At 44.8% G+C, this 27,311-nt stretch overlaps 2 protein-coding genes across 4 annotated transcripts in view; both read left to right on the plus strand.

The window, feature by feature from the left end:
- Positions 1–3,889, plus strand: part of TMEM233 (transmembrane protein 233) — a 44,339-nt gene extending 40,450 nt beyond the window's left edge. Inside the window, exon 4 of one of the 3 annotated variants that reach the window (XR_004681427.1) lies at positions 3,669–3,686. Coding sequence is in view for 2 of the 3 variants with exons in the window: in XM_035017115.1 (XP_034873006.1) it covers positions 3,669–3,729 (61 nt within the window). In the remaining variant the exon portion in view is untranslated. Of the gene's footprint in view, positions 1–106; positions 480–3,668 lie in introns of those variants that run through there. The other 2 variants (XM_035017113.1, XM_035017115.1) reach the window with 2 other exon arrangements.
- Positions 3,890–16,320: 12,431 nt separating this feature from the next.
- PRKAB1 (protein kinase AMP-activated non-catalytic subunit beta 1) lies at positions 16,321–27,097 on the plus strand. Its single transcript, XM_035017120.1, has 7 exons — positions 16,321–16,738; positions 19,419–19,582; positions 21,429–21,522; positions 21,805–21,919; positions 24,039–24,172; positions 25,386–25,454; positions 25,720–27,097. Exons 1-7 carry the CDS (start codon positions 16,580–16,582, stop codon positions 25,795–25,797), a joined length of 813 nt encoding a protein of 270 aa, XP_034873011.1. The 5' UTR covers positions 16,321–16,579; the 3' UTR covers positions 25,798–27,097.
- The last annotated feature ends 214 nt before the right edge of the window (positions 27,098–27,311 follow it).

A 27,311-nucleotide genomic window follows, 5' to 3' on the forward strand; every position in this document is an offset into this window, starting at 1 on the left:
AAGCATCTGCGTTTCATCTGTGTACCTGGTTGGGCAGCCAAACCTTGGCTGGGCAGCCAGGTCAAACCTGGGATGGTCCCAATTTTCATCCCTCTTCCGGTCTCAGCACCCGGTTCACCATCTCATGCTGGCCCACGGGAGGTGCCCTGCCATTTTAATTTTCCGAAGCTGTCTGCTGCTGGCATTGCCACCGAGTGTCGATTCCTCTGGGTGACATGGAATCCCACGTATGAGGACTGGGTGTACTGCAGAGTGAATATACTGAGAGGCACTCAGGAGAGGCCAAATCCTGCCTGTGCAGAAGTAACAAGTGGCCTGATGACCAGCACGACAGAGGGCCTCGCACAGATCTCAACACCTAGTAGGGAAGGTAAACAAATGCTTCTCAAGCCACTCCCAAAGTTCATCCAAACAATTAAACAGTAGTCTTCTTATAGGTCTCGTGTGGTCTTCACTGCAGATTGGCGCTATAATAAATACTACAAATTCAGTGACTTGAAACAACCCACATTTATTGCCCTACTGTTTTGGAGGTCAAAAGTCTGAATCAGATCTCACGGGGCCAGAACCAAGATGCCGGCAGGGTTGCATTCCTTCCCGCAGCTTCTCAGGGAGAATCGTTCCCTTGCCTTTTCCACCTTGCAGATGATGCCCACATTCCTCGGGCCCCCGTCTCCTTCCATCTTCAAAGTGAGCAATGGCCCCTAGACTCTTTCTCACTTGGCATCTTTCTGGTTCTGACTTCTCGGCCTTCCTCTTCTCCATGTAACAACTCTTGTGGTTCCCTGGGGCCCACCCTAGTCATCCAGGCTAATCTCCTTATTTTTTTTTTAAGATTTTATTTATTTATTTGACAGAGAGACAGCAAGAGAGGGAACACAAGCAGGGGGAGTGTGAGAGGGAGATAATCTTATTTTAAAAGCAGCAGATTAGTAAGCTTAATTCCCCCTTGCTGTGTATTCTAACAGACTCACAGGTTCCAGAGATTGGTATGGGGACATTTGGGGGAGACCATTATTCTGCCCACCACACCCAGCTTTCACAGTTGATCCCCCTACAGCACTCACAGCAGCCTGACATGATCTCAAAACCTAAACCGAACAATGTCATTCCTCGGCTGAAACCCAACCCACCCCCCAGTGGCACCCCGTGCAACTACAACTCAAACTTTTAACCACGTCCCACAAAGCCCCCCATGATCAGAGCTTTGTCTGCCTCTCAGATCTCATCTCCTACCACTCCCGCTCCCGCTCCCTCCCTCCCTCCCTCTGCTGCAGCCCCAAGCCTTCAGCGTGCCAAGATCATTCCTGCCTCAGGGCCTTTGTATGTGCTGCGCCTGCTCAGAACATGGAGTCCTGGATTCTCCCTTCCTCTTCCTCCAGGTCTCAGCTTCTTGGAGAGGGCTGCCCTAACCTGCCCTACCACCACCCCACCCCTAGGGTCTTCTATTTGCACAATCACACAGCCCCAGAGCTTTGCTTCAAGGTCTATCACAACGGGGTTAGATATAGTCGCCAGTTGTATAATTATCATTTAATGCCTCTTTCCCAGCAGACTCTCAGCCCCTATGAAAGCAGGAATGCTGTTCACCTTTTTCACCTCTGCATTCCCGGTGCCTGGCACAAAGAAGGTTTTCAGTAAGAACGAGTAAATAAATAATGAATGAGAATGAGGGTGTAGAGCGGGGAGAAATGGAAAAAGAGAATAGAACCAAAAGTTGCTCCATCACCTTGGCCTAATTTTTACATTCTCTGGCAGATTTAAACCTCCCTTCCAAAGGAAGAAGTGCCTAACCAAGGAATCGGTTCAAAGTCCTGCCCCAAAACATCCTTGCGTATTCCTTTGTCACTCATCACGATGGTCTGGAAAGAGGAAGTTATGAAAATTCAGTCCACTCAAAAGTTATTTCAAGAAGATACGGACCCCAGGAAAGAACCCCAGCTTGTATGCGTGGGTAACCTTTCCCCAAGGCTCCCTTTGAGGCTGGGCTGCCCCCTAGTGGAAGCAATGGACAAAGGCCCTTCAGGGGTTACCTTTAACCCTCTGCGCTTCTGTAAGGAGATCCAGAAACAAGCTGGATAGAAATCACACAATTTGATAGAGAAAAGAAGCAACAAGTTCAATAAAGAGGAAATGGAGCTAAGGCTTTTTTAAGGTCTTAAATTGGGCCAGGCACTGTGCTAAGCACTCTGTGCCATATAATCTTTGCAGGACCCAACTGAGAAAGCCACTCTTTACTCTCCAGTTTGATAAACAAGGAAACTGAGACGTGGGAAGGGTAAGTAACTGACTTGCCCAAGGGCCCATGACTAGAAAGTGGTGGAACCAGGGTGTGAACCTGTGTGGGTTGGCCCCAGAGCCTGGGATCCCAACCATGATGGTCCTTGCCTATAGTCACTGGTTCAAAGCACTAAAGTATAGTCTGTTGCCTTTGAACCAGGCTAGCTCACTTTAAAACTTAGCTATGGCCACAGTTCTCAAACACAATGTAGGTACCAATATTCACATCTCTGTTGCTTAAAAACACTGAAGGTAGACAAGATGGCAAAATGCTTGGTGACCAAGGAAGGCAAAGTCTGGCTTTGTAGGGCTTGTTCTTCAGTCTCCACATTCTGCAGTTCTAAAGTTAACTCTTCTGCCCCCAAGATATTGTTTGACCATTCTTAAAAAGTGGGTAACTATAATAATATTATTGAGGCAAACTTTATGGCTTGCTATCTACCAAGGATTGTGCTAAGCCCTTAAATGTACTTTCATATAATCACTGTTAACAACCCCAGATATAAACACCATGATTAAGTCATCTTTGCCTCTGAGGAAACTGAGGCACAGAGAAGTTAAAGAGATTGTTCAAGGTCACACGACAGCAAAGTCTGAGGATTTGAGCCCAGGCAATTTGATTTTAAAATCCATGTTCTTAATCACAACACCTGACTAACTCCCATAAATCACAAACTAGCTCTCATGGTTTTCAGTTCATAACTAAGAAAAAATAACAAAACTACTTTTCACACATAACAGAGTGAAATGACTTCATTGTCTATTCCCCACTTTCCCTAAGTAGTTGCAAGCTTGACATAAATTTGTGTTGGCTGAACTTCTGGAACAGATTTGCAGTCATCACGACACGTTTTCTGTTTAGAATCTTAGAGATTAAAGAAACTCTGAGGTCTCACTTCTCTATCTAAAATTGATTTTCTATGTATGATAATTGACATCTGTAGGAGACAAAACAACTACACACCTACCGCTTATGAACAGGAGCTCATCTGATTGGCTGATGTGTGATTTGGAATGCCTTTGGTTGCAAGCGACAGAAAATCCAGTCAACTACCACAGTAAGAAGTTACTGGTTCTCACAGTGGAAAATTTCAGACAGAGGGCAAACTTCAAGGTTGATTTGATCCAGCAGATCACAAAGCTAGCAGACTACTGTTTCTCTTTGAGTCTCTCCATTCTGTTCTCCTTTGAGTATGATTCTTTGTTGTCAAACTACCTCCTCAGGCTAAAAACTTCCTCATCAATGTTCTGGGAGATGGAAGGCCTCTCTGCCCCAAACAATCTGACGAAAGCCCTACACTTGCGTTGTAGGGTCATGGCTGAATCCAGATTGGCACAGATCTGGGGTACATCTGGGGTGCGATCCCTCATTCGATCGTTATTTACAGAGCACCTGTTCGACCATGGGCTAGGCTCTGCAGATTCCAGTATGATCAAGAGACACCCTGAGAAGAGTCCGCAGTGAGGAACAGACACATAGTCAACAATGAGGAGAAAACGTGAGGATGCTAAGACAGGCATGAACGGTGTTCTGCAGTCTTTGCAGGAGGTGCCACTGGCTACATCCAAGGTGGGGGGAGGTAGCCTCAGGGAGAAAATGTCCCTGTACCACCATTCTGAAACATTCAGGAAACAAAAACCTGAAACAACTACTGTAGCAAGAAGGGTGAGGTTGTCCAGTCAGGACCTGCCCCTAGAGTCACTCAGTAAATATTGGCTCTTACTAATTTTATTATTACAAGAAATGTTATGTTTTCATACCCAGGTAAAGTATAAGTAGAATGACCAATTATGAAAAGTTGATCCAGCTCAGTCATAAATCAACAAATACACAGCAGAACAATGAGATGTTCTGATTTTTTACTAATCAGACTGCTGAACAAAATTTTAAATGTTATAATGCTCAGTTTTGAAGAAGGTGTGATAACCAGTCATTCCAAACATAAATGCTACTACATTCTAGAGATATATTTGGCAATTTCGAGCAAATGTTTTAAAGTATGTGCTCTTAGATCTAGTGATTCTATCATTAGGAACTATTCCCACTATTTTACTCACAAAACTACACTAGGATATATAGATTGGTCAGCTTGTATGGGTATATGATGGCAATGTTATTTGTGAAAGTCCAAAATGAAAAACAAAATGTCCATCAATAAAGACTGATTAGACTTCTGGCTTCCCATAATGGAGTAACATATTGGACTAATTCTCCTGTCTATAGCTGCTACCAATGCTGGAGAAGACATTTTTTTTTTTTTTTTAAATGAGAGGCTCTTGAGAACAACCAACAGCAGGCAAAAACTGTAAGGAACAGAACCCTTAAAAGAAGGAAATCATCCACATTTACCTGGATTTTCCTTTGAGGGGTCTCCAAGTCTGCATAACTCACATGGAATAAATGCCAAGCTGAAACCAACAGTCTCGCTGGGCTGAGGAATCACAGGTTGGTGTTTGGGGCTCCTGGTGTACCTGGAAATTGAGAGGAGAAATCCCAGAAAAGGTAAGAGCCACAGAGAAGGGGTGCAAAAATCTGAATATAAACTCCCCTCAGATCCTTGGCTGACTCCTGAACTACATATGTGGAGCCCAGCAGAAACAAAAGAAAGAAGAGAAAAGAAGAGAAAAGAAAAAGACAGCTGCAAAGCTCAAGGAACTGAGCAGAGATTTTATCAGATCCTCAGTGCTGGGAGGCAGAGTTTGGGATTTAGATTCCACCAAATTAGAGAAGCCTGGTAGCCCCTCAGTCTTTCTGTTGAAACTCCAGAGGAGTCACACATTAGGAGTAAAGATCATATCTAAGGACTAAAGTCTAGAATGCACAAAACCAAAATAGACCCACCCAAAAGAAGCCTAAAAGCATGCCTCCACTGGATAAATAAGAGTCACCAGTAATTTAACTGCCAGATAAATCAAAACCCAACACTATTCTGAGGAAGATAACAGAATCCAAGTTCTCTGCAATACATCATACACAATGTCCAGGATAAAGTTTAAAAAATCACTGAACATGTGAAGAAGCAGGAAAGTATTATCACCAAGAGAACAAATAGTTAATAGAAACAGACCCAAAGATAATACAGATGTTGAAGTAGGCAAATACATTAAAATAAAGGCGATAAATAAGTTAAAGGATCTAGAGGAAAAGGTTAATGAGTGAAGATATGGAGAATTTCAGGAGAGATATGGAAACTAAGAAAAACTAGAAATCCTAGATCAGAAAATTACAAATTCTGAAAAAAAATTATTTGTGTGATATTAACAACATATGGGACAACACAGAAGAAAAGATCAGTGAACTTGAGAATAGGTCCATAAAAATTATTCAAACTGAAGCAGAGCAAGAAAAACAACTTAAAAACAAAACAGAGCTTCAGTGACTTATAGAATATCAGGCATCCCACCATATATGTAATTGGATTTCCAAAATAAGAGGAGAAAGACAGAGAATAGAGCAGTAAAAAAATTTTAAAGAAATACTGACATAAATGTTTCCAAATGTTATTTAAAATATCAGCCCATATATTCAAGAAGCTCAAAAAACTCTAATATGGAAATATTTAAAGAAAACCAAATTGCTGGAAACCGAAGTTAAAGAATAAAATCTAAAAAGCAGCCAGAGGTGGGTAGAATAGATTATATACATGGAAACAATGGTGAAAATAATTGACTTCCCTTTGGAAACAATGGAATACAGAATACAGTAGAATGACAACTATATAAACAACTGTTAAGCTCCAGTGAAAATATCCTTTAAGTAGAAAATGAAATAAAGACATTTTCAGCCAAACCAAAGCTGAGAGAGTTGGGTTTCCTGCAGATCTGAAACACAAGAAATGCTAAAGGAAATCCTTTAGGATGAAGGAAAGGAAAACCAGATGGAAATTAGTATCTATGGGGGAAAAAGTAAGTTCTGGAAATGTTAAATGTGTGAGTAAATAGAAAAGACCATAATCTTCATCAGAATCTCAACAGGACTTTTTGCACAAATTGAGAGGCTGAGTCTAAAATTTAGCTGCCACAGCAAAAGCCCCAGCATAGCTGAAACAATTTTGAAAAAGAAGAGCCAAGTTATAGGACTCACACTGCCTGATTTCACGACTTAGCTACAGTTATCAAGAAAGTGTGATACTGGTGATTAGACACAGAGATGAATGGAATAAAATAGGGTCCCAGAATAGACCTGCACATATATGGTCAATGGATTTTTCACAAAAGTGCAAAAGCAATTCAATGGGGAGAAAATAAATGTTTTCAACAGATGATGCTGGAACAATCAGACATCCATATGCCAAAAAAATGAACTTCAACCCATGCCTCACATGGTAATATAAATTGACTCAAAATAGATCATAGATTTAAATGTAAAACCTGAAATGACAAAACTTCTGGAGAAAACATAGGAGAAGGTGGAGAAACTGGAACCATTGTGCACTGCTGGTGCAAATATAAACTGGTTCAGCCTCAATGAAAACAGTATGGCAGTTCCTCAAAGAACCAAAAATAGAATTATCACATGATCCAGCAATTCCAATTGGGGGTATACACCAAAAAGAACTGGAAGCAGAGACTCAAAGAGGTATTTGCACACTCCTAAGAGTCAAAAGATGGAAGCGACCCAAGTCGGCCGGCCAATGGATACACAAATGCGGTGTATATGCGTCATAGGATATTATTCAGCGTTAATCAAGATGGAAATTCTGAGATAACTTACAACCTGGATGAACCTTGAAGACATTATGCTAAGTGAAATAAGCCAGTCATAAAAGGACAAATGTTGTGACTCACTTGTAGGAAGGAGTCAAATTCATTGAGACAGAATAGTAGTTGCCGGGGGCTACGGGGAAAGAGGGAGTATGAAGTTATGGTTTAACAGGTATAGAGTTTCCACTTTGCAAGAGAAAAAAGCTCTGGAGATGAATGGTGGCGACAGTTTTGTAACAGTGTGAATGCACTTAATGCCACCGAACAGTACACTTAAAAATGATTAAGGGGGGGCGCCTGGGTGGCTCAGTCGTTAAGCGTCTGCCTTCAGCTCAGGTCACGATCCCGGGGTCCTCGGATCAAGCCCCACATCGGGCTCCCTGCTCTGCGGGAGGCCTGTTTCTCCCTCTCCCACTCCCCCTGCTTGTGTTCCCTCTCCTGTTTCTCCCTCTCCCACTCCCCTCTGCTGTCTCTCTCTCTGTCAAATAAGTAAATAAAATCTTTAAAAAGAAAAAAAATGATTGAGGGGGTGCCTAGGTGGCTCAGTCAGTTAAGCATAAGACTCTTGATTTCTGCTCAGGTAATGATCTCAGGGTCGTGAGATCGAGCCCCGCAATGGGCTCTGTACTCAGCTTGGAATCTGCTTGTCCCTCTCCCTCTACTCCTACCCACGCTCTCGTTCACAGTCTCTCTCTCTCTCAAATAAATAAATAAAATCTTTTAAAAAACAAATAGGGGCTCCTGGGTGGCTCAGTCGGTTAAGCAGCTGCCTTCGGCTCAGGTCATGATCCTGGGGTCCTGGGATCGAGCACCACGTCTGGCTCCCTGCTCAGCGGAGAGCCTGCTTGTCCCTCTCCCTCTACCTGCCACTCTGTCTACTTGTGCTCTCTCTCTGTCAAATAAATAAATAAAATCTTAAAAAATAAAATAAAATAAAAAATAAAAGAATGACTAAGATGGTAAATTTTATTTATATGTATTCATCATGTTTTTTTTTAATTAATTTGTTTTTTTAGTAATCTCTACACCCAACATGGGACTCCAACTCTCGACCCCAAGATCGAGAGTCATATGCTCTACCAACTGAACCAGCCAGGCACCCCATGCTTTTTCTTTTCTGTATTTTATGATGCTTTCACATCTTGGGCCCTCAGTAACTGGGAAGAGAATGCACCTCCCCAAATTAACTAATTTCTACTGGTAGAAAATCACTTGCCTGGAATATGCAAACCAACCAGTCCAGCCCATACTCTGAACCACATCCTCTATCTGAGTTCTACACTCCAGAAGGCAAAATTCTTCAGCCCTAAACACCCCAGGGCCCAATACCAGACAACCAGGGACAATGCCTATAGTCCAGGGCCCACCAAAACCACAATAAGGGCTTTTTGCACATGCTTTCCCCTCATCCTCTCTACTTGTGGCCAACCTGAGTGGTGCAGCATATCCCCTCCTCTTGGGAATGGAGAGGAATATTTCCATGGCCATCATCTCCTGATCTGTTGGCCTAACTATACATGAGTAAGTCCAAAATCCTGGGTACACTTTACAGCAGTATATTTTAGTCAATTTTAAAAAGATAATTTTTTAAAATATTTTATTTATTTGACAGAGAGAGAGAGACAGCGAGAAAAGGAACACAAGCAGGGGGGTGGGAGAAGGAGAAGCAGGCTTCCTGATGAGCAGGAAGCCCGATGCGGGGCTCGATCCCAAGACTCTGGGATCATGACCTGAGCCGAAGGCAGACGCTTAACAACTGAGCCACCCAGGTGCCCCCCAAAAATAAATAATTTTTAAGAGTACTGAGAAAGATTGATGTATCAATTATGGTACATCTATGCTACCATAGTTTGGGGTGGTAGTTAAGGATGTAGACTCAAGTGTCAAATTTCCGGCATCCAAATCCTGGCTCTATCACTTACTCGCTTTGTGATGTTGGGCAAGTTACTTATCCACTGTGCCTCAGTTTTTTCATGTGTAAAGTGGGGGGTAATGATGGAATGCACCTCTTAGGGCTCCGTGAGTGTTCAATGGGTTCAAACAAGGAAAGGGCTTAGGACAGTGTCAAGTATACAGTAAGCACTCTATAAATGTTAACTATTATTGTTATGGAATCTGCAGCCATTTAAAAAATGAGAGGGATCTGTATGTGCTGACATGGAAAGAGACACTAAGGGGGAAAAAGTCCCCACTGTGTCAATTTTTTAAAGGAGAGTTATATAAGCAAATAATTCTTCCGGAAAAAGTTACACAACTATAACAAAATATGCCCCCCCAAAAGTATACGAGAAACTCTCAATAGGTTATTTTGGGGGGAAGGAAATAGAGCTCTACTAGAAGGTGTAAGAGGAACTTTTATTTTTTATTCAATATCTCCTATATTACTTGACATTCTTACCATGTTTGTTCATACTTAAAAATAGAGATTTAATTTTTTGGAAACCCATGGGATTATTTCTCAATGTTCTTTATTGCCACCTAGCGGATGCTGGGGGTATTGCCTGCCATAATGGGTCACCAGGTTAAACTTACTATTTAATGTGATACCACCTTCTTGATTTAGTGCCTTACACCAGGCAATTCATAGCCTCCAACTTTCAGATGATAATGAGTTTTGTAACAATAACAAAAACAGATCCATATTTATAAAAGTCAATAGATGCTAAAAAAAAAAAAAAACACCTTGTTTGGTCTCCTTCACTGAATGATCATTCTGGCTTTATGTTTATAATCTTGATTAGTTTAGACCCATTGGCCTGACCTAAATGATCTCACACTGTACCCAATTATCTTTCCACAATGCCTAAATTTCTACATAAGTATGGTCACCTGGGTTTGAATACGGATTCCACGACTTCCTAGCTATGTGACCTTGAGCAAGTCACTTCACCTCTCTGAGCTTCAGTTTCTTCTGTAAAATACGAGTGATAATAACAGTAGACCCCTCAAAGGACTCTTGGGGGCCTTATGAGTTGATACATCAAGCACAATGCGAGCCACGTGATAGGGCTTGATAAACAATTTCCACTGGAAACACCTACAGACTTCAAATTTCAACTTAACTGACACTTCCTCTAGGAAGCCTTCCCTGACTAGGTCACATTCCTCTCACAAGGTCACATTTCTTCTTCCTAGCATTTGTCACAGATGACTGTTGGATGATTGTTTGATTAACGTCCATCTTCTCTGAGAGAATCATAAGCACTATCAGCACAGGGCCTGGGTCTGGTTTTACCCCCAACATCTACCACAGTGCCTGGCAGATAGTTGTGCCATACATAATTATTGATAAAGAAATGAATTAATGAAGTTAGAAAACTGAAGGCCTCTAAAATGTTATATGTTAACTAAAACAGGTATCACAGACTGGTTAAATTCTGATGGGCAGGACAGGAGGCCTGGACCAGAGGGGTCATCCTGCAAGACAGCATACATAAAATAAATTGGAAATAGGATAAACTGTACACCTCTAACATTTGTCCTAAGACCAGTCCTGTTTTTTCAGTCGAGGTGAAATTCATATAACATCTAATTAACCATTTTAAAGTGTACAGTTCAGTTGTATTCAGTACAGTGTCCTGCAGCCACCCTCTATATTAAGTCCTAAAACACCTTCAGCACCCCCAAGGAAAACCCCATCACCATTAAGCACACTCTCCATCCCCTCTTCCCTCAGCCTTAGGCAACCACCAGTCTGCTTTCTATTCCTATGGATTTACCTATTCTGGATATTTCATATGAACGGAGTTATACAATATGTGGCCTTTTGTGGCTGCCTTCTTTCACTTAGCATAATATTTTCTTTTCTTTTCTTTTCTTTTAAGATTTTATCTACCTATTTGAGAGAGAGGGAGAGAAGAGGAGCAGTGGGAGCAGCAGAGGGAGAGGGAAAAGCAGATTCCCGGCTGAGCAGGGAGCCCAACACGAGGCTCCATCCCAGGGCCCTGGGATCATGACCCGAGCCCAAGGCAGAGGTTTAACCGACTGAGCCACCCTGGTGCCCCCACTTAGCATAATATTTTCAAGGTTCATCCACCTTGTAGCCTGCATCAGTACAGCTAACCCTTGAGTTGACAGCAAAAGCCACGAGGCATTTATCTACAACCGCCCCCCTTAGTCTCCAGCTACCTGATCCAAGGTGACTGGCAGAGGCTGCACCTGCTGCCTTCTGAGTCCCCAGGAAAGCCCGCCAACGCCCTCAGCAGCCCCGGGGCCAGGACCCCAGGACAGGGCAGGGCTGCAGGTCGCCCCTGCGCTGATGACGGAGGAGGGGGTGGTCGGGTGGAGCACCCCCCGACCCGGCCCGCGGGTTGGAGGCTGTGCTGAAGCGGAGGGACGCGCCCAGAGACCAGGGATGGGGCTGGGCAGGGAGCCCCGAAGCCCGGGCCGCCCCTTCTCCTCCTGGCGCTGGGGCTCAGGGCTGCACCAGGCGCGGTCCCCTCCCACACGTGGTCCCAGCCCCGCCGCCTCGCGGAGGCCAAGCACTCACGTGTCGCCGCAGCTGCCAAAGGCCACCAGCTGGTGTTGCACCTCCAAGGAGAAGGGGACAGCTGAACTGTGCCTCCAGGTGACTGTCGTTACCAAGCCAAGGCCACCAGGCTGCGGACGCCGCCAACCCGGGGCCAGGCCCGCCAAAGCCACCGCGGTGTCCCAGCCCGCCGATGGGTGTATTAAAAAGCGCAGGTCAAAAGTTACACCCGGGTTTTCCAGTGGGCGGGGTAGAGGGCGGGGCTCCTGCCCCCAGTGGTTCAAAGGTCAACTGCGCTTCCTTCTTTTTAGGCCTGAGTAATATTCCATTGTATGGATTACACCACAGGTTATCTATCCACTCTTACCTTAAGGGATGTTTGCATTATTTTCACCTTTTGGCTATTGTGAATGGTGTTTTCCAATCCTGTTTTTTTAAGCCTGCGTGGTCTGTCAGATCATGAAGAATGAAGTTATCAGTGTCCTGGACCAGAAACCAGTGGTCCTAGGGGTGATTGACAGCCACTAGCTAGTATAATTCAGCAAGCCTTTTTACCTCTTCAGCTGAAACCTAAGAGGTTGAACCAGAATTTTTGTGTAAGTAATTTATTTGGAAGGTGATTCTGAGTATTTAGTTAGGAGATGATCCCCAGAAGTGACAAAGGAAAGAGAGGAGGGAAGCCAACAAATTTAGTGCACCTTTATGATCACGTTCCTGCATTGGGCAACCAGGGTTCGGTTCCACTGGGGACTTATGTATGGACACTATATGGAACAGATCTTAGAGCTGTCCTACCCAGTGGGCAAGGGAGCTGGGTATCTATCCACTAACTCCTATCTGTCACTGGTGAGCACTGCTCACAAGCTACCCACTCTGTGGCCCCTCTGGACTCCCCCTTGCGCATGCTAAGAATGCTCTAGAAGGCCCTCAGACAGTCACATGTGCTTATAGTAGGAAATTTGGGGCATACACTGAAGGATGCATGCAATTTGCAGATGAGGTGCAGTGGTCATTGACAATGCATGTTAGAGGGATTATCAAACTCTGATCCTCAAATCCCTGGGAGCTCACATTTTAATGAGACAAATACAGACTTTTTTTTCCCACCTTAGTTGAATCTTTGCCCGAAAACTGCTTTAGTTTCAATCATCTTCTTGGAAAAGGGAAGAGATATACATCCTTTTCTCCTATTTCTTCAAAACTTGAAAGAGAGCAGACTCGGGCTGAACTTTATTAAGGTGGATGTATTACCTTCAGCTGGGCACTACTCCAATCTAGGTCTCAGTTTACCCTGTATGTGAAGCTATTTCTTTAAAAAATATATTTTTATTGAAAATAAATAAATTTCAATTTTATTGAGAATAAAACAAAGATACAGGAAACCACACAAAATTAGTGTATGGCTTAGTGAATTATTATAAAACAAATGCTTTCATAACCACCACCCAGGTGAAGAAACATAATTTTGCCAGATACCCTACAAGTCACAAAATGAAGCTATTTGCCAACTAAGGTCTCTTCCTTCCAAAATTTACAACTCTGTATTTTTATAATCAGCTAATTTGTAACATTTAGCCTTACCCCAAAATTCTATGATATTATAAAATGTATATTAATCATTATGTGACTCAGATAATGACTCCCACACATAAGCCCTCCCATGAATTCCCACTGACTTGGGAGTAAAATCCAGAAAGTTTACTGTGACCACCAAGACCCAAAAGGATCAAGCCTTTCCTCCTATTTCCCAGTACACTCCAGCCACCATACAAATCACCTCTATGTTTCTCCAGCATGTAAAACTCATACCCACCTCAGGGCTTTTGCACTTGCATTTTCCCTTTGCCTGAAATGCTCCTCCCGAACTCTTCTCCCATCTGACTCTTTCTTGTCATTACAGTCTCAACTGAACTGTCACCTCCTCAGGGAGGTCCTCCATGACCACCTCATCTAAAGTAGTACACCAGTCACTCTCTCACATGATTTCATTTGTTTCCTTCATAGTAGTAATCACTCCGAAATTATCCAGCTTATTTATGTTTGTGTATTTGTTTATATATCTATCTGCCACACAGGGCCCTTCAGCTTTGCAAAAAGGATTAACATTGTGGGTTATTCCTTTATCCCCAGCACCCAAAACAAAGCCTAGCCTAAATTGGCTCTCCACAAATATTTGTGGACCAAATACCACAGAATGAACTCATTCCATCTCTCTGTCACAATGACATTTGCATCTCAGTGGGAAGAGAACACAGGGATGTCTACCAAAAAAGACAGACAAGTCTGCCAACATTGTCAGTGTTATTTACATCACCTAGGCAAATTTCAGAAGGCCTGGTAGAAATCCAGGTAGGCCAACTAAAAAGCAAGCTTACAACTCTATCCCAACACCTCACACACACTGCAGTCTGTCTTAGTCTGCTATAAAAAAGTACCACAGAGTGAATGGCTTAAACAACATAAATTTACTTTTCCATAGTTCTGGAGACTGGAAAGTCCAAGATCAAGGTTCTGGCAAGGTTCCAGCTCTGGTGAGCATTCTCTTCCTAGCTTGCAAATGGCTACTTTGTCCTCCCCTGGCCTTTCTTCTGAGTGTGCATGGAGAGAGAGCATGGGGAGGTGGGGAGATCCGGGGCCCATGCTTTTTACCTGGTTATCTTATCTGAGCCAGAGCAGAAGTATTAAAATTTTCTTCATGCATGAAAGCATCTGCATAGCTCAGATAAAAGGTCCACAGCTTACATGTTCTTTCTTACCTCTCAAGTTGTTTGGAGGAGAACCCAAAGCTCAACATCCTCATGTCCATGGCTTCCTCATTGCCTAGTGTGAGTAAGAAAAACAGCTCAAAGAATGTATTCTGGGTTATCCACTGGCCTGGCTTAAGTCCCTTCTGGGCACCAGTAGAACCCCTTGCCTACTTGAATTATTGCCTTTCTGTGAGTCTGTTTCCACCTTTACTCTGTGGATTCCTTTGGCACTGGAATCATGTCTTATTTATTTTTGTCTTTTAAAAAAGTTTGTTTTTAAATTACAAAAGTAGTACATCCTCACAGTAGAAAAAATATCAAACAATAAACAAAAAAGAGAAAGTCCCCTTTTGATATTCCCCTGTTTCCAATCCCACTCCTCTCCCCAGACGGGACCACTATTAACAGTGTGTTGTATGTATTTCCAGAACTTTCCATTCACAAGAATAATGATGCCAATAAACGTGCTAATGTTTGTTGAATGTTTACTGAGTCAGATGCTATGCTAAGCACTTTCTGAGCGTGTTCTCAATCAATTCACAAAACAAGCCTAGAAGGTCGGTGTTATTTTATTTCCTATTTCACAAAAGAGGAAGCCAAAGTGACAGTTACAAATGTGGTAAAGCCAGAATTTAAACCCAGGCAGGCTGACTTTAGGGCTCATGCTCTTAACCTCTATTGTTCTGCCACTTGCTGTGGAATTTGGAATGTCATAGACACTTCTCCATAGTTACCCACAGAATTCTATTTCCTCCTTTTTTAAAGTTGCTCAGTATTCTATAAAATGTATTTAATTCATGTTGTCATTCCATTGACACACTTTTTAAAAATTTGCAGTTTTCATTGCCTTATTTCATCAAATCTAAGATTCCATTGATTGTAAGAAGCACCTAGTTTCAAAGAGATTAAAATGTGAAATAAAATATGCATCTTAAAAAAAGCGCATCTTGGAATTAATGTAATATGGCTTTAGAGACCCAGCTGCAAATGAACGTACATCCATATAATTGACGTGTATATTTCTGCAGAAGTTCCCTGGAAGTCAAATTGTGCACTAAGATGAAGGTGCATTTTTTATTTTGATAGATACGACCAAATCCCCTCCAGGAGACCATTTCTTAGCCATCTGTCTCCCACTTACTTAGCGTAATACCTGACACTTTGTAGGTATCAAATAAATGTTTGCTCAGTGGACAAAATGCATGAGCTGGCCCAGCAAATGCAAAGCATTTTGAGATACTCACATGCAAAACAAAACACAAAAACAAGAACAAAAAAGCCCCACCACCACCAAAAAAAAAAAAAAAAAAACACCACGACAGTGACTGACTAGATTAGAATATTTTAGGACCACAGTGTGTAAACAGTTCTTGCTAAAGCACTGGCCACAGTGACAAACACTAATAAGTAATTTTATGCAGAATGTTGTGTCCAAAGTGATTATAAAATAGCTTACAAAATTATCTATCAAAAGGCTGTGCACTCAATTTTTTAAAAATACACTAATAACTCCCACGTTTTATAACCCCCAAGCCTACTAGTGAGAAATTTCCAGAACTCTTATGGTCTGACATTTAATCAAACACCTGCAAGATTATTTGCATCAGAATCACCTGGAGTGCTTATTAAAATGCAGACCCCACTCCAGAGCTTCGGAATCGTAATTTCCGGGGATTAGGGCCGGGGAATCTGCATTTTATGCAGGCGGTGCTTCTAAGGCGCTCAAAAGCGTGGGAGCTAGAACATTAACAGGCTTTAATAGGATGAGTCTCTTAATTAGATGAGCACTTTAAACGAGCTCTTCGGCTGTCGAGTACAGAATCAACTGGAAGTGGGCAAAGATACCTAAAAGAGTTAACGGCATCACTCATTCCAGCGCGGGGAGAGGGACCCAGACAGCCCGCGCGCTGGCACGCCCCCTGCCGGCCTTCAGCAGCCTCATCCTCGGTCCCGTCGTAGCAGCCGACTGCGACTGCGCGCTCCGAGGACGGCCTCCTCAGGGTGCTGCGACCCCGCCAATCCGGACCGGAAGCGGAACTGCCTAATGCGCTTCGCCGGCCGCCGCCGCCGCCCCCACCCCGGATCCCGACTGACTCACAGACGCGCCGGAAGCGGAAGTTGCTAAAAGGTGGGGGAGTTGTTGGCAAAGCGTCGGGGTGTTTTGGGCTTCATAGGTTTAAGCGCGGTTGAGTAACCTGGCAGGTCTTTCTCACCCGCCTCAAACCGGTTTCCGGCCCGGAAGCCTCGCCCGAGGGGTGTGGTACTCGGGGCTCCGACTCCTTCCCCGAGGTCCGTGTGACCCGCTGGTTGCCGGAGTCCCCTGCCCCTTCCCTGGAGTGAGGCCCCGTCCGGCTTCCCGGTGTCCCCGCAGAGCCCCACCATGGGCAATACGAGCAGCGAGCGGGCCGCGCTGGAGCGGCAGGGCGGCCACAAGACGCCGCGAAGGGACAGCTCGGGGGGCGCCAAGGACGGGGACAGGCCCAAGATCCTGATGGACAGTCCCGAGGACGCCGACCTCTTCCACTCCGAGGAAATGAAGGTGAGGGGGTGACGGAATCCGGCTCCCCTTGTCTAACGTTGAGGGGAGGAGCCCTCTCCTAGATGCCCCGCCACATCCCCCCCGCCCCCGCTAAAACTCATCATAAGTGGGAAAACTTAAGTGCACTAAGCTCCGTGCACTTAAAAAGCCAGATGGCCCGGTAAGAGCCCTCTTAGCAAGCAGTCCAGGAACCTGTGTCTAATTACCGATGAGGAAGTCACCCCGATGGAGGAGGAACGCGTTTCGTTTAACATCATCAAGGCGAAAGCAGCTCTGGGACAGCGTTTCAAATTCTTAATTAATTAAGATCGTTGAGCTAGCAGCAGATGAGCCCCAGTCTCTGCTCTCCTCTTAGGTATAATGAGTTTCACTGCTTTGAGAAATTTTCCCTCACCTTTACGAAGACTGACACTTTTTGTAATAGCTGGCTTTGTAGTTTATTGTCGATCTTGGAGATAACCCAGAGCACATGTGTAAGCCGAAAGTAGAGTTACACAGCTGACTGTAGTTGCCAGAGGTGTTTCATTCTAACTGAAACTTCCGGTTCACCAAGCTACTTGAGAGCAGACAGGAAAGTAAATCCACTTTTGGAGGTCAGTGGGTGAGTGAGGTGTCAGTCTGGAAGGGGGGCAGCCAGTTGCTACTCACCTTCTCTCTCCTATTGTGTAAATAGGACTTAAGATTTTAGAGAGACCAAAGCAAACATTTTTGCAAGCCAAATTTGAACATCTTACCGTGGTCTGCTGTAATTCATCAAAACTTTGAAGATGAATCTTGACTCCTGCTTCAGCCACATGCCTGCTAACTACCTGATGGGGTCTCGTGTTTCCAGCTGCAAGGCCCACGCCTGGTGTCCAGGACCACGGGCGCTTAGTGGTTCTGGCAGCTGATAAGTATGTGGTAGATCCTAAGAAAGGAAGAACTGATCCCTTAAGGACAATGCAGCAGAGTAGGTTTAGGAAAAATCGAGGTGTCTCCCCAGCCTAGCATATTCTCTGTTAGTATCCAGTTGCATATTAATCATCGTTGCCCATTAGGCTAATGCCTGGCAACTCGTTCCACCTTTACTCATATTTTTTCTCAGATGTTGGGCTTGGTGATCACATTATGATCTTAAATCCTCACTTGGATCTTGGCTTTGAGTCTAAAGAGTCTTTCACTGGGCCTTATGTCCTGTGATTTGCACTTGCTTTCTGAATTTGTTGCATTCCTGAGGACCTGTATGCAAAGTGAACTTTGGAATCCTGTTTTGCCAGTGACTTGATATCCTTTCCCCCCAGAAATAACTGTGGCGCAGGGACGGCTATTTAAGATACCATAAGAACCAAACTACTTTATTCTAGAAGTATCTGTTCTGTTGCTGTTCCAAAATTCCTACAAGAAACGTTTAGCATGCAGAGAATCTGTGGACAGTGATTTTAAATAGTATCCATTATCGCTTCCTCAGAAGTTACTGAAATGATGTAGCAGAGACACTGGATTGAATGCCCTATATTCCCAAAGAAGTCATGGGTTATTTTAGCTACACTAGTTCACCATTTTGGCTGTGGTTAGTTATCACCTTCTCAGTGGCAAGTGATTCCAGTCTGTTACTCTTTAATCTGTAGATCTTGTTCAGTCTTAAAGCAGGCGTCATTTAAGATAAGCTCTGGTCAGGGTGCCTGGGTGGCTCACTCGGCTAAGTGTCTGCCTTTGGCTGAGGTCATGATCCCAGGGTCCTGGGATTGAATCCCATGTCGGCCCCCCCGCTCAATGTGTAGTCTGCTTCTCTCTCTCTCCCTCTGTCCTTCCTGCCTGCTTGTGTGCTCTTTCTCTCAAATAAATAAATAAAATCTTAAAAAAAAAAAAAAAAAACAACTCTGGTCAATATTTGAAATGAAGGTCTTAGAAGCTCACTCATCGACACCTTTAAGGGTCTCTCCCAGCCTAGAACTCCCGCTCTTTTAATATCTTTGGCTTTAATATCTTCGGCTCTTTTAATATCTTTGGCTTCTGACTAGTAAATATGTAAAAGATCCAAAAGCACATATATTTCCCCCAGAGTTGGATATGTTTATTTCTCTCTTAGTTTGGAATACCTCAGTTATACATCACTACCTGTGCTAAGAAGCCATTGTTTGCCATATGGAGGGTCAGTCTGTGTCTTATCTTTTTATTCCCAATGCCTGAACACCACTTTGAATATTTTTTTCCCTTAGAATCTGGATTTGTGAGTTTTCAAGTTGACAGCTCTGGAATTGTTCCTAATAAATTTTCGTGTACTTCAAATCTTGTTAATTAAGGGAAGAAAATGACATCTATCTGGTCTTGAATTCATTGCATCCTCTTCCAAGTGAGTTCTGTGGCTTCTACTAAAATTTTGGTGTAGATCTCTTTAATCACAACAGTATTAACAGCTAATAATTATTAAGTGCTCACTATGTGTCAGACACTATGCAGAGCAATTTACATGGACCCTCTCACTCAGTCTTTCACAACAACCTTAAGAAATAGTTGCTTTTGTTATCTCTGTTTTGCAAGTGGAGAAACCAAGGCACCGCTATTAAGTTAATGAGCCTGAATATGAACCTAAGTAGTAATCGCTGTCTCTTTAGAATGAATTGTCTACATTAGGGTAACTGTTCATTGTAGGGAGCTCACTAATGGCTTCCTGTCCCTGAGTAAACTGTTCCGTTTCTAGGCTCCAGAGAAGGAAGAATTCCTGGCTTGGCGGCATGATCTGGAAGTGAATGATAAAGCCCCTGCCCAGGCTCGGCCAACAGTATTTCGATGGACGGGGGGCGGAAAGGAAGTTTACTTATCTGGGTCCTTCAACAACTGGAGTAAACTTCCCCTCACAAGAAGGTAACTGCCTGGGCAGTATTCACGTATTTGTCTTAATCCAGGGATACTGTGGTTTCTAAATGAGGAATAGAAAAGGATGTTTTTATAAAATGGATGCTGAATGGAAAATAATTTTGCTTAATAATTCACAGGGTTCGGGGCGCCTGGGTGGCTTAGTCGTAAGCATCTGCCTTCGGCTCAGGTCACGATCCCAGAGTCCTGGGATCGAGCCCCTCATCAGGCTCCCTGCTCAGCGGGAAGCCTGCTTCTCCCTCTCCCACTCCCCCTGCTTGTGTTCCCTCTCTCGCTGTGTCTCTCTGTCAAATAAATAAATAAAAATCTTTAAAAAAAAAAATAATAATTCACAGGGTTCACATCTCACACCCAGTTAGTCTCTAGGTTTAGAGCACACTTAGAAGAGAACATTTCTCAGTAATGAGATTTCATGAACATCTTTGACTTCAGATACACAGCTATGTGTTTGCTTAGGCGGGACTTCTGCAGAAAGAGAGAAATCTATTCCTAGTGGAGAGAGAGCACTGAGCTGGGAATCTTCAAGACCAGGATTTGAGTCCACATTGGCTGAGCTAACGTCTTGGTGACACCTGAGTCCCAGTGTTTCTGTCTGTAAGAAGGGACTATTGGACAGATAATCTCTGAGGTTTCTTCTAACTTTGCCTCTCTGTGTATTACTTTTGTTTGGAAGGTACCTGTTCTGTAGGCATCATTAGCAAGACCATAGTAAAACACATGATCAGGAATCCTAGCATGGACTTCAGTCTCAAACTGTCATTGGAAAAGCATCTTCAGGGCACCTGAGTGGCTCAGTCGTTAAGCGTCTGCCTTCGGCTCAGGTCATGATCCCAGAGTCCTGGGATCAAGCCCCGCATCGGGCTCCCTGCTCTGTAGGGAGCCTGCTTCTCCCTCTCCCCCTGCTTGTGTTCCCTCTCTCGCTGTGTCTGTTTCTGTCAAATAAATGAATAAAATCTTTAAAAAAAAAAAAAAGAAAAAAACATCTTTACTAGTGAGTGTTCTTGATGAAACGGAGAGATTGTGCCCCGCTGCGTCAGGCCTGATTGCTGTCCCAGACCACGTGCTTTCCCAGGGCTGATGTTGGTGTAGGAGGGAGACACTCAACACAGTTACAAGTCCTTTTAAGGACTTTTAAGTCCTTTTAAGTCTGGGGAACAAAACAGAGAGCTTTCCTGGAACCTTGTCTTAGTAGGGAAGCAAGTTTCTTTAGAGACCTATTTGTGGATCCTGTGGAATCGGTCCCATCTCTTGCCCAAGGCATACTGACAAGGATTAAGACTCTGCAGCACGCAGTTTACCTGGAGCTGCTCTCCTTGCATGAGTGGTATTTTGCATGCAAGCTGAAAAGAACATGTGCCTGATTGTTGATCTTTTGCTGGTAGGAAGGCGGATTATTCCTGCAATTGAGCTAAGTGAGTCCTCCAGGAAACGTCTTGCATTGCTGCTTCTTTACAGCTTTTCTAGATTGGGATCATTCTACTGAATTGTCTAAAGTGGCTAAAAATGTTTACTCTTCTGCAGCTGAACTCTTGTTTCACATGTTTCACGGGTTTTGTTTGATGGCTGATTTTTTTTTTTAAAGATTTTATTTATTTGACAGAGATAGTGAGAGCAGGAACACCTGCAGGGGGAGTGGGAGAGGGAGAAGCAAGCCTCCTGCTGAGCAGAGAGCCTGATGTGGGACTCGATCCCAGGACCCTGGGATCGTGACCTAAGCCGAAGGCAGATGCCTAACGACTGAGCCACCCAGGCGCCCCTCGATGGCTGATTTTGTCGGTACGCTTAGGAGGGCAGCTCACCCAGCTGAAATCCTCTGCTTCCTTTTCCCGTGCAGCCACAATAACTTTGTAGCCATCCTGGACCTGCCTGAAGGAGAGCATCAGTACAAGTTCTTTGTGGATGGGCAATGGACGCATGACCCTTCTGAGGTACTCTTCCTCCTGCCATTGGTCCTCTGACTACCTGCACAATCCAAACAAACCACTTTCCCTTATCAATTGTGCCAGGTCCCTTTGTCCTGCCGGTAAAATCCCTGTGTGTGGCTGAGCTAGATAGCAATGCTGATTGTCAGACTTACGGGCAAACTTGATGGAAATGAGCAGATTGGCTAGCGCGGAGATGAGACCTTCCAGCCAGGAAGTCTAAATCCTCTAGAGAATAACTCCAGAGACCTTCCACGTTATGATTTCTGCCTGTCTGTCTCTTCCCAGCCAATAGTAACCAGCCAGCTTGGCACAGTTAACAACATCATTCAAGTGAAGAAAACTGACTTTGAAGTATTTGATGCTTTAATGGTGGATTCCCAAAAGTGCTCCGATGTGTCTGGTATGAACACAGTTATTTTATACCACGTGTGTGCAGGTGGGGGCTATGCAATCTAGAAATACTCTCTTTCTCTTGCCTCTCACTCTTGAGCTCAAGCTGCTGCCCAGTCGGGTGGATGTTTGTAGCTCCCTAAAGAGCCACAAAAGTAATTCCTAACTCTGTCAGGTCAGGTTGTTGAAATCCAGCCCCAAGAGAGCTGTAAGTCATTTTTTCTGGTCCTCTCCAGTATTCAGTAGGTCTGCTTAGCCACAGAGAGCAGACCATGGAAACAGAACCAGAGCTTGATCTCGTGCCAGGGGCAGGGCCCAAGAGGCCCTGGAGAGTTGCGTTGGGTCGGTGATGAGCCAGCTCAGGGGAAGCCTGCCAGCTCCCTACCCACTCCCGACTCGCTTGGGGTGCCTGCCTAAAGAGTTTCAGCCTAGCAGGTGGTAAATGGACACCTCTGTGACCTCATGGGGTGTATTAGCACCTTCTCAGAATCCCTTGTAGGGGAGACGGAGTCTCATCACAGGAAACAGGCTAACTGTGCAGCCTACTCAGTACCAACCTAGTAAAACTTTTCCATCTCCCAAGAGTCAGCCAGTCGTCAAGCTTTCGGTTAATTGCTTTCCATCCAAACCCACAGGAAGAAACGTAATACGTAGAATTCAGGGGCAGTGATGTGTTGTAATCTAAGTGTCCATGCCAACTTCACTGCCCCTTCTTGCAGGGGTTTAAATAATTCCTGGACCCCTGTGGGAGGCAGTGAAAAGATTGCCCAGGACTGTACCTGATAATCTAACAAGATGGGTTCAGTTCAGTTTACAGGATGATTCTTCGTTGTTACCTGGCTGGGCCTGGAGCTTCTGCCACCAGGATCTCTTATCAGTTCAGAAACCACAGTGGTAAATTGACCATGGTGGGCTTGCTGTGGCTGAAAAGCCAGCTTGTTGAGCAGGAATTGGAAATCCAAAAATAGTGCTCCCTCTGGATAGCTAGCTAACTAATCTTTTCGAGAAGTCATTTATTTCTTTCTTAGTAGGTGGGAATTGGGGGATGAAGAAAATGCCCCAGTATCCCCTACTTACTGATAAATGTAATTTTAGGCCACATACCGAAGCTTTTAGTCAAGTTTCTGCAGCATAGACCACCTGGGGAAAGAAAACTGACCCCTCACTGCCGGTAAACCAACATCAGGCTCTGCACAGACTTCATATTTAGATACTCACTTTCTTAAAATACATCTTTCCTCCCAGTGGCTCAGTTTTCTGCACTTAATGCTTTTCTCAGTTTCCTGCTGTCGTATGTTGGGTCGTGTGAAGGGAGCTGGTACCCTAGAAAATGACATCAAGGGAACTGGCAGAGTGAGAGCGCATCAGATTTATTCTGGATGCCTCCAAGGATCAGGCAACCAGAACCTAGGCCAGGTGTCCTTTGAATAACCGCTCAGTCCCTTCCAGCTGGCCCAACATTGCTAAGTGAGCCGTCTCTAACCTGATGAAACACTGCCCTTCTAGAAGCTTCTTGATATATCTGTGTAATCAAGACACTCAAGCAGGAGTTTGAAAGGAATCTCAGAGTGGTAGAGTCAGAGAACCTGTAGAGATCAGGATTTCAATTTTTTATTTTTGGTTTTAGTTTTGAAATGTGCTGGTGCCTCCTAGAACCTGTTTTTGCCACCGTGTCTATATACACAGGCTACTTTATCTTCTGTCTTATTCTGGCTGGTGGTGCTCAGACCTTAAGCTTGGCTGCTTAAGCCTCACTTGAAGCCCTGAGCTTCTTTGCGGTATTTGCCAGCCCAGCCCAAGGCGAGAAGCGTTGTTCTGCAGGGGCAGGTCAGGTTAGGTTACTGTGAGCAGCTTCCTTGTTAGTCTGACCCGGAATCACCAGCTTCACCACCACCGTTGTCTGCTGCCAGGGCATCTGAGCTTGCTGCTGTATTTTATGCCAGTCACCCAAATTCCAGAGGGTTTTCTCATTGCCTCTACTCTTCACCCTTGGGGCCTGTATGTTCTTCAAGGGAATATAAATCTTTATTGAGGGGACAAGGAAAACTAGATGATGCCACAAATTCAACGAGCCTGCTCCTCAAACTCATAATTTTCAATGTAAATGTCCTGTCACCGTCTCCCAACAGAGCTGTCCAGCTCCCCACCAGGACCCTACCATCAGGAGCCCTATGTCTCAAAACCAGAAGAACGGTTTAAAGCCCCACCCATTCTCCCTCCACATCTGCTCCAGGTCATCCTGAACAAGGACACGGGGATTTCTGTGAGTACACAGGCATCTGCCAGGACCATCCTCCGTGGTCATGTTCCAAGGCTCCCCTTTCTGACCATCTCTTAGAAAGCAGTTGGTAAAAAGGTTTTGGGTTGCCCATCGGTGTTAACTGCCACCTGCCGAGGTCCCCCTCCGCTGTGGGAATGGGCTACGAGCAAGATGTTCCCCAAGTGTGGGTGCCGCTCTCCCATCACACAGAGCCTTTCTGAACTTGTCTTCCTTGTGTTTCACTCCTGCCTCAGCCTCATTCCTTATAAATCATGATGAAATATATAGCCACCCCTTCTCAGTAAGCTACCGAATGGAATTCCTCCTCTGGCCCCCACGTTTTAGAATCTAATCCAAATCACCAAATTGCTTTCAGAAACATCAGTGCTCCTGGATCCAAATTTGGGGAATCTGGGTAACACACGTTTTCTCTGGGAAGTTGATATTACTTATAAAAAGAAGTGTATATCCTCCTGGATCCTGAAGAGCACCCCATTATTACCTTGTTAATTTTCCGTTCTGTTTAAGTAGATATGCACAGCATGGCCCTAATTCTGAGGAATCTGGGTGTCCTGTGCTTTGTCCAAGCTACCCCCTAAAATTCACATGTTTATGAGGTGATAAAGTAACCATGCCACTGCTCTGGACTCCACATACAAGCAGCTACGTGTGTGCTGAGCTGAAGAGCTGAACGCAGGCATGTGCGGGCATGCCCCATAGCAGTCATGGCTCGTTCCCCGGGGACTCGCTGTTCTCCAGGCACCAGGTGCCATGCCCCACCTCCAATCCATTTCATCATGCTCCCTGAGTATAGACATGAGCCTGCAGTCCACTGCTCAGGAATGTTTAGTACAGATTTATCTTGCTGCTTTCTCTAAAAGTGCACTCGGTCGACAGCTCTTTCTTCCTGCTTCCCTTTCTGTAAGAGGATAGAGCCATGGCTCACACTTTAGAGGCCAAGGTAAAGCCTGACCAAGACACATACCAGTGGGGCATCCAGCAGGCACACAGGGAGCTCCCCTTAGTTGGAGCATGAGGCATGACCCCCATCACCTCACCTGTCGTCTTAGACGAGGCTTTCACTGCCCAGCTTAAGCAGAAAGGGGCATGAGAGCTGGCCTCTTTCCTGTTGACACCCACTGCTGCGAAATAAAGGGAGAACCTTCTTCATTTCCAAATCCTAAATGCTCACCATCTGCTTTTGTTCCCCCCACAGTGTGACCCAGCTTTGCTCCCTGAGCCCAACCACGTCATGTTGAACCACCTTTACGCGCTCTCTATCAAGGTAATGACATGTTTGTTGCTGATAAAGCTGTGTTTCTCAAAGTGTGCTCTGGGGCCCCCAAGCCACAGAATTACCTGGAGTACTTACCTAAAGGGCAGCTTCTGGGACCTGATGCATACCCGCAGGCTCTGGTTCCGAAGACAGAACAGGACTCTTTTTATTAAGCCCCCTTGATGACACACACACGCACGCACACACGCACACACACACACGTTTGAGCCCTTGACTTAGTCCTGCCTTTGATCATTTCCACCCTCTTCCTCAGGATGGAGTGATGGTGCTCAGCGCGACCCACCGATACAAGAAAAAGTATGTCACCACCTTGTTATACAAGCCCATATGAAGAGCTGGGAGCCAGCGGTGGGCCCCAGGGAACAGTGTGCACCCCCAGGCTCCACATGTGCATGCTTTCCACTAGAGGGAATGGACTGTAAATTTTTCATTTCACACTCTTTATAAGACATTTCATACCCGCCATAGTCCTGCTTGAAGGTTTGTTCCAGGCGTGGCAGCTCCTGAAGTGCCTCCCGTCTGTAACAGTCCTCTGGGCACCCAGTGGCTTTGAGCCTCAGGGCTCACCAGAGCTGAGAACAGAGTGAGGGTACACAGAAGGTCTGTGGCCCCCATACCACGGTGCATGGGGACAGGTGCAGTTCTTAACAGACATCTTCTGAGCTGGTTGTGGAGATGCTTCTTAAGCCAAAAATGAACCCTAGCCACTTTGCTGGTAAAATCCGGGAAGCAGGGACCAAGGCCACACAGAATGTCTAATCATATGTCTCTCTGAGGCCACCCACTTGTCCTTGTCGAGGCCTGGCTGTGGAGCTAACAGCAAGTACCGGTCCTCTGAAATCAAAGCAATAAGATGGTCTCCTGTTCTCTGCTCCAGGGAGGTATAATTTCTATAGAAATTAGAACCTGTCTGATTTCCAGATGAAATTTACAATTGTTTCTTAGGCTTCTGTGCACTAAGTACTTTTGTTGTAAACCAGAGGTGGCTGACTCTATGGTCTTAGGACAATTTTAAAATCATCCCACTAGAATATAGATCATGTGAACTGTATTCAGCAATAATCTGTTTTTAGAACAGACTCTGAAAACCGCTGCCGGATTTCTCCATGAAGCTGGATGATCCTGAGGACTGACCACTGTTAGCTGGAGGGTTGTCCAGCTTCTTACTCTAATCGCAGTGAGGTGACAGTGTTACCATGAACACTTCGGAGAAGCGCCCTACCCTAGCCTGTGCCGTCTTGCTCAGGGCCTCCATCTCCACTTAGCAATGAAGGTGGTAGAGTTGCTCTTGCTTATTCTGGAAGGAACTTAGAACTTGACAGCAGCCTTCTAAATTTGTGTCGAGAAGACATCCTTTGGACCAAAGCAAACCTCTTTACACTCATCGTGGTTTCCGGGGAGACGCTGCAGACATGCCCATTAGCACAAGTTCCTGTCCCCAAGTCGGCAGCAGCTGCTATTGTTACACCCTGTGTTCCTGCTGGGAGATGGAGGAACGAGCTCCCTGGTTTCCAGTATTTATTTGGTAAACCTGAGTCTGGGATACCCTTTTTTTGTTACTGTTTTCCAAACACTGAATTATTGTCACCTTGACGTACAGGTTTCAATAAAGCTTTGTAAAGGTAATGGGACGTGCGCTTGGAGGAAGCCTTGATTTTATTCCGTCATTTGGAGAAGAGACTGGAACTCTTCAGAGGTTTACTCAGCGCAGTGCTTTTTCAATCGTTATCACATATCGGCACTCACTGAAAATGGTCCCATCCTCGTGGTACTCGGGTGAGTGACAGGGCAGATCCAGCTGTCCCCAGGGCTGAGGAACATTCCCTTGACCCACCCCATTCTGCA

This window comes from Mirounga leonina, unplaced genomic scaffold, assembly GCF_011800145.1.
Source record: "Mirounga leonina isolate KUSES-001 unplaced genomic scaffold, KU_Mleo_1.0 Mir_171, whole genome shotgun sequence".
Classification (NCBI taxonomy): domain Eukaryota; kingdom Metazoa; phylum Chordata; class Mammalia; order Carnivora; family Phocidae; genus Mirounga; species Mirounga leonina.

Coding starts and splice junctions, on each gene's coding strand:
- PRKAB1 (XM_035017120.1), top strand. CDS start 16,580: ATGGGCAATACGAGCAGCGAGCGGGCCGCGCTGGAGCGGCAGGGCGGC. Junction 16,739..19,418: donor TCCACTCCGAGGAAATGAAG/GTGAGGGGGTGA, acceptor TTCCGTTTCTAG/GCTCCAGAGAAGGAAGAATT. Junction 19,583..21,428: donor AAACTTCCCCTCACAAGAAG/GTAACTGCCTGG, acceptor TTTCCCGTGCAG/CCACAATAACTTTGTAGCCA.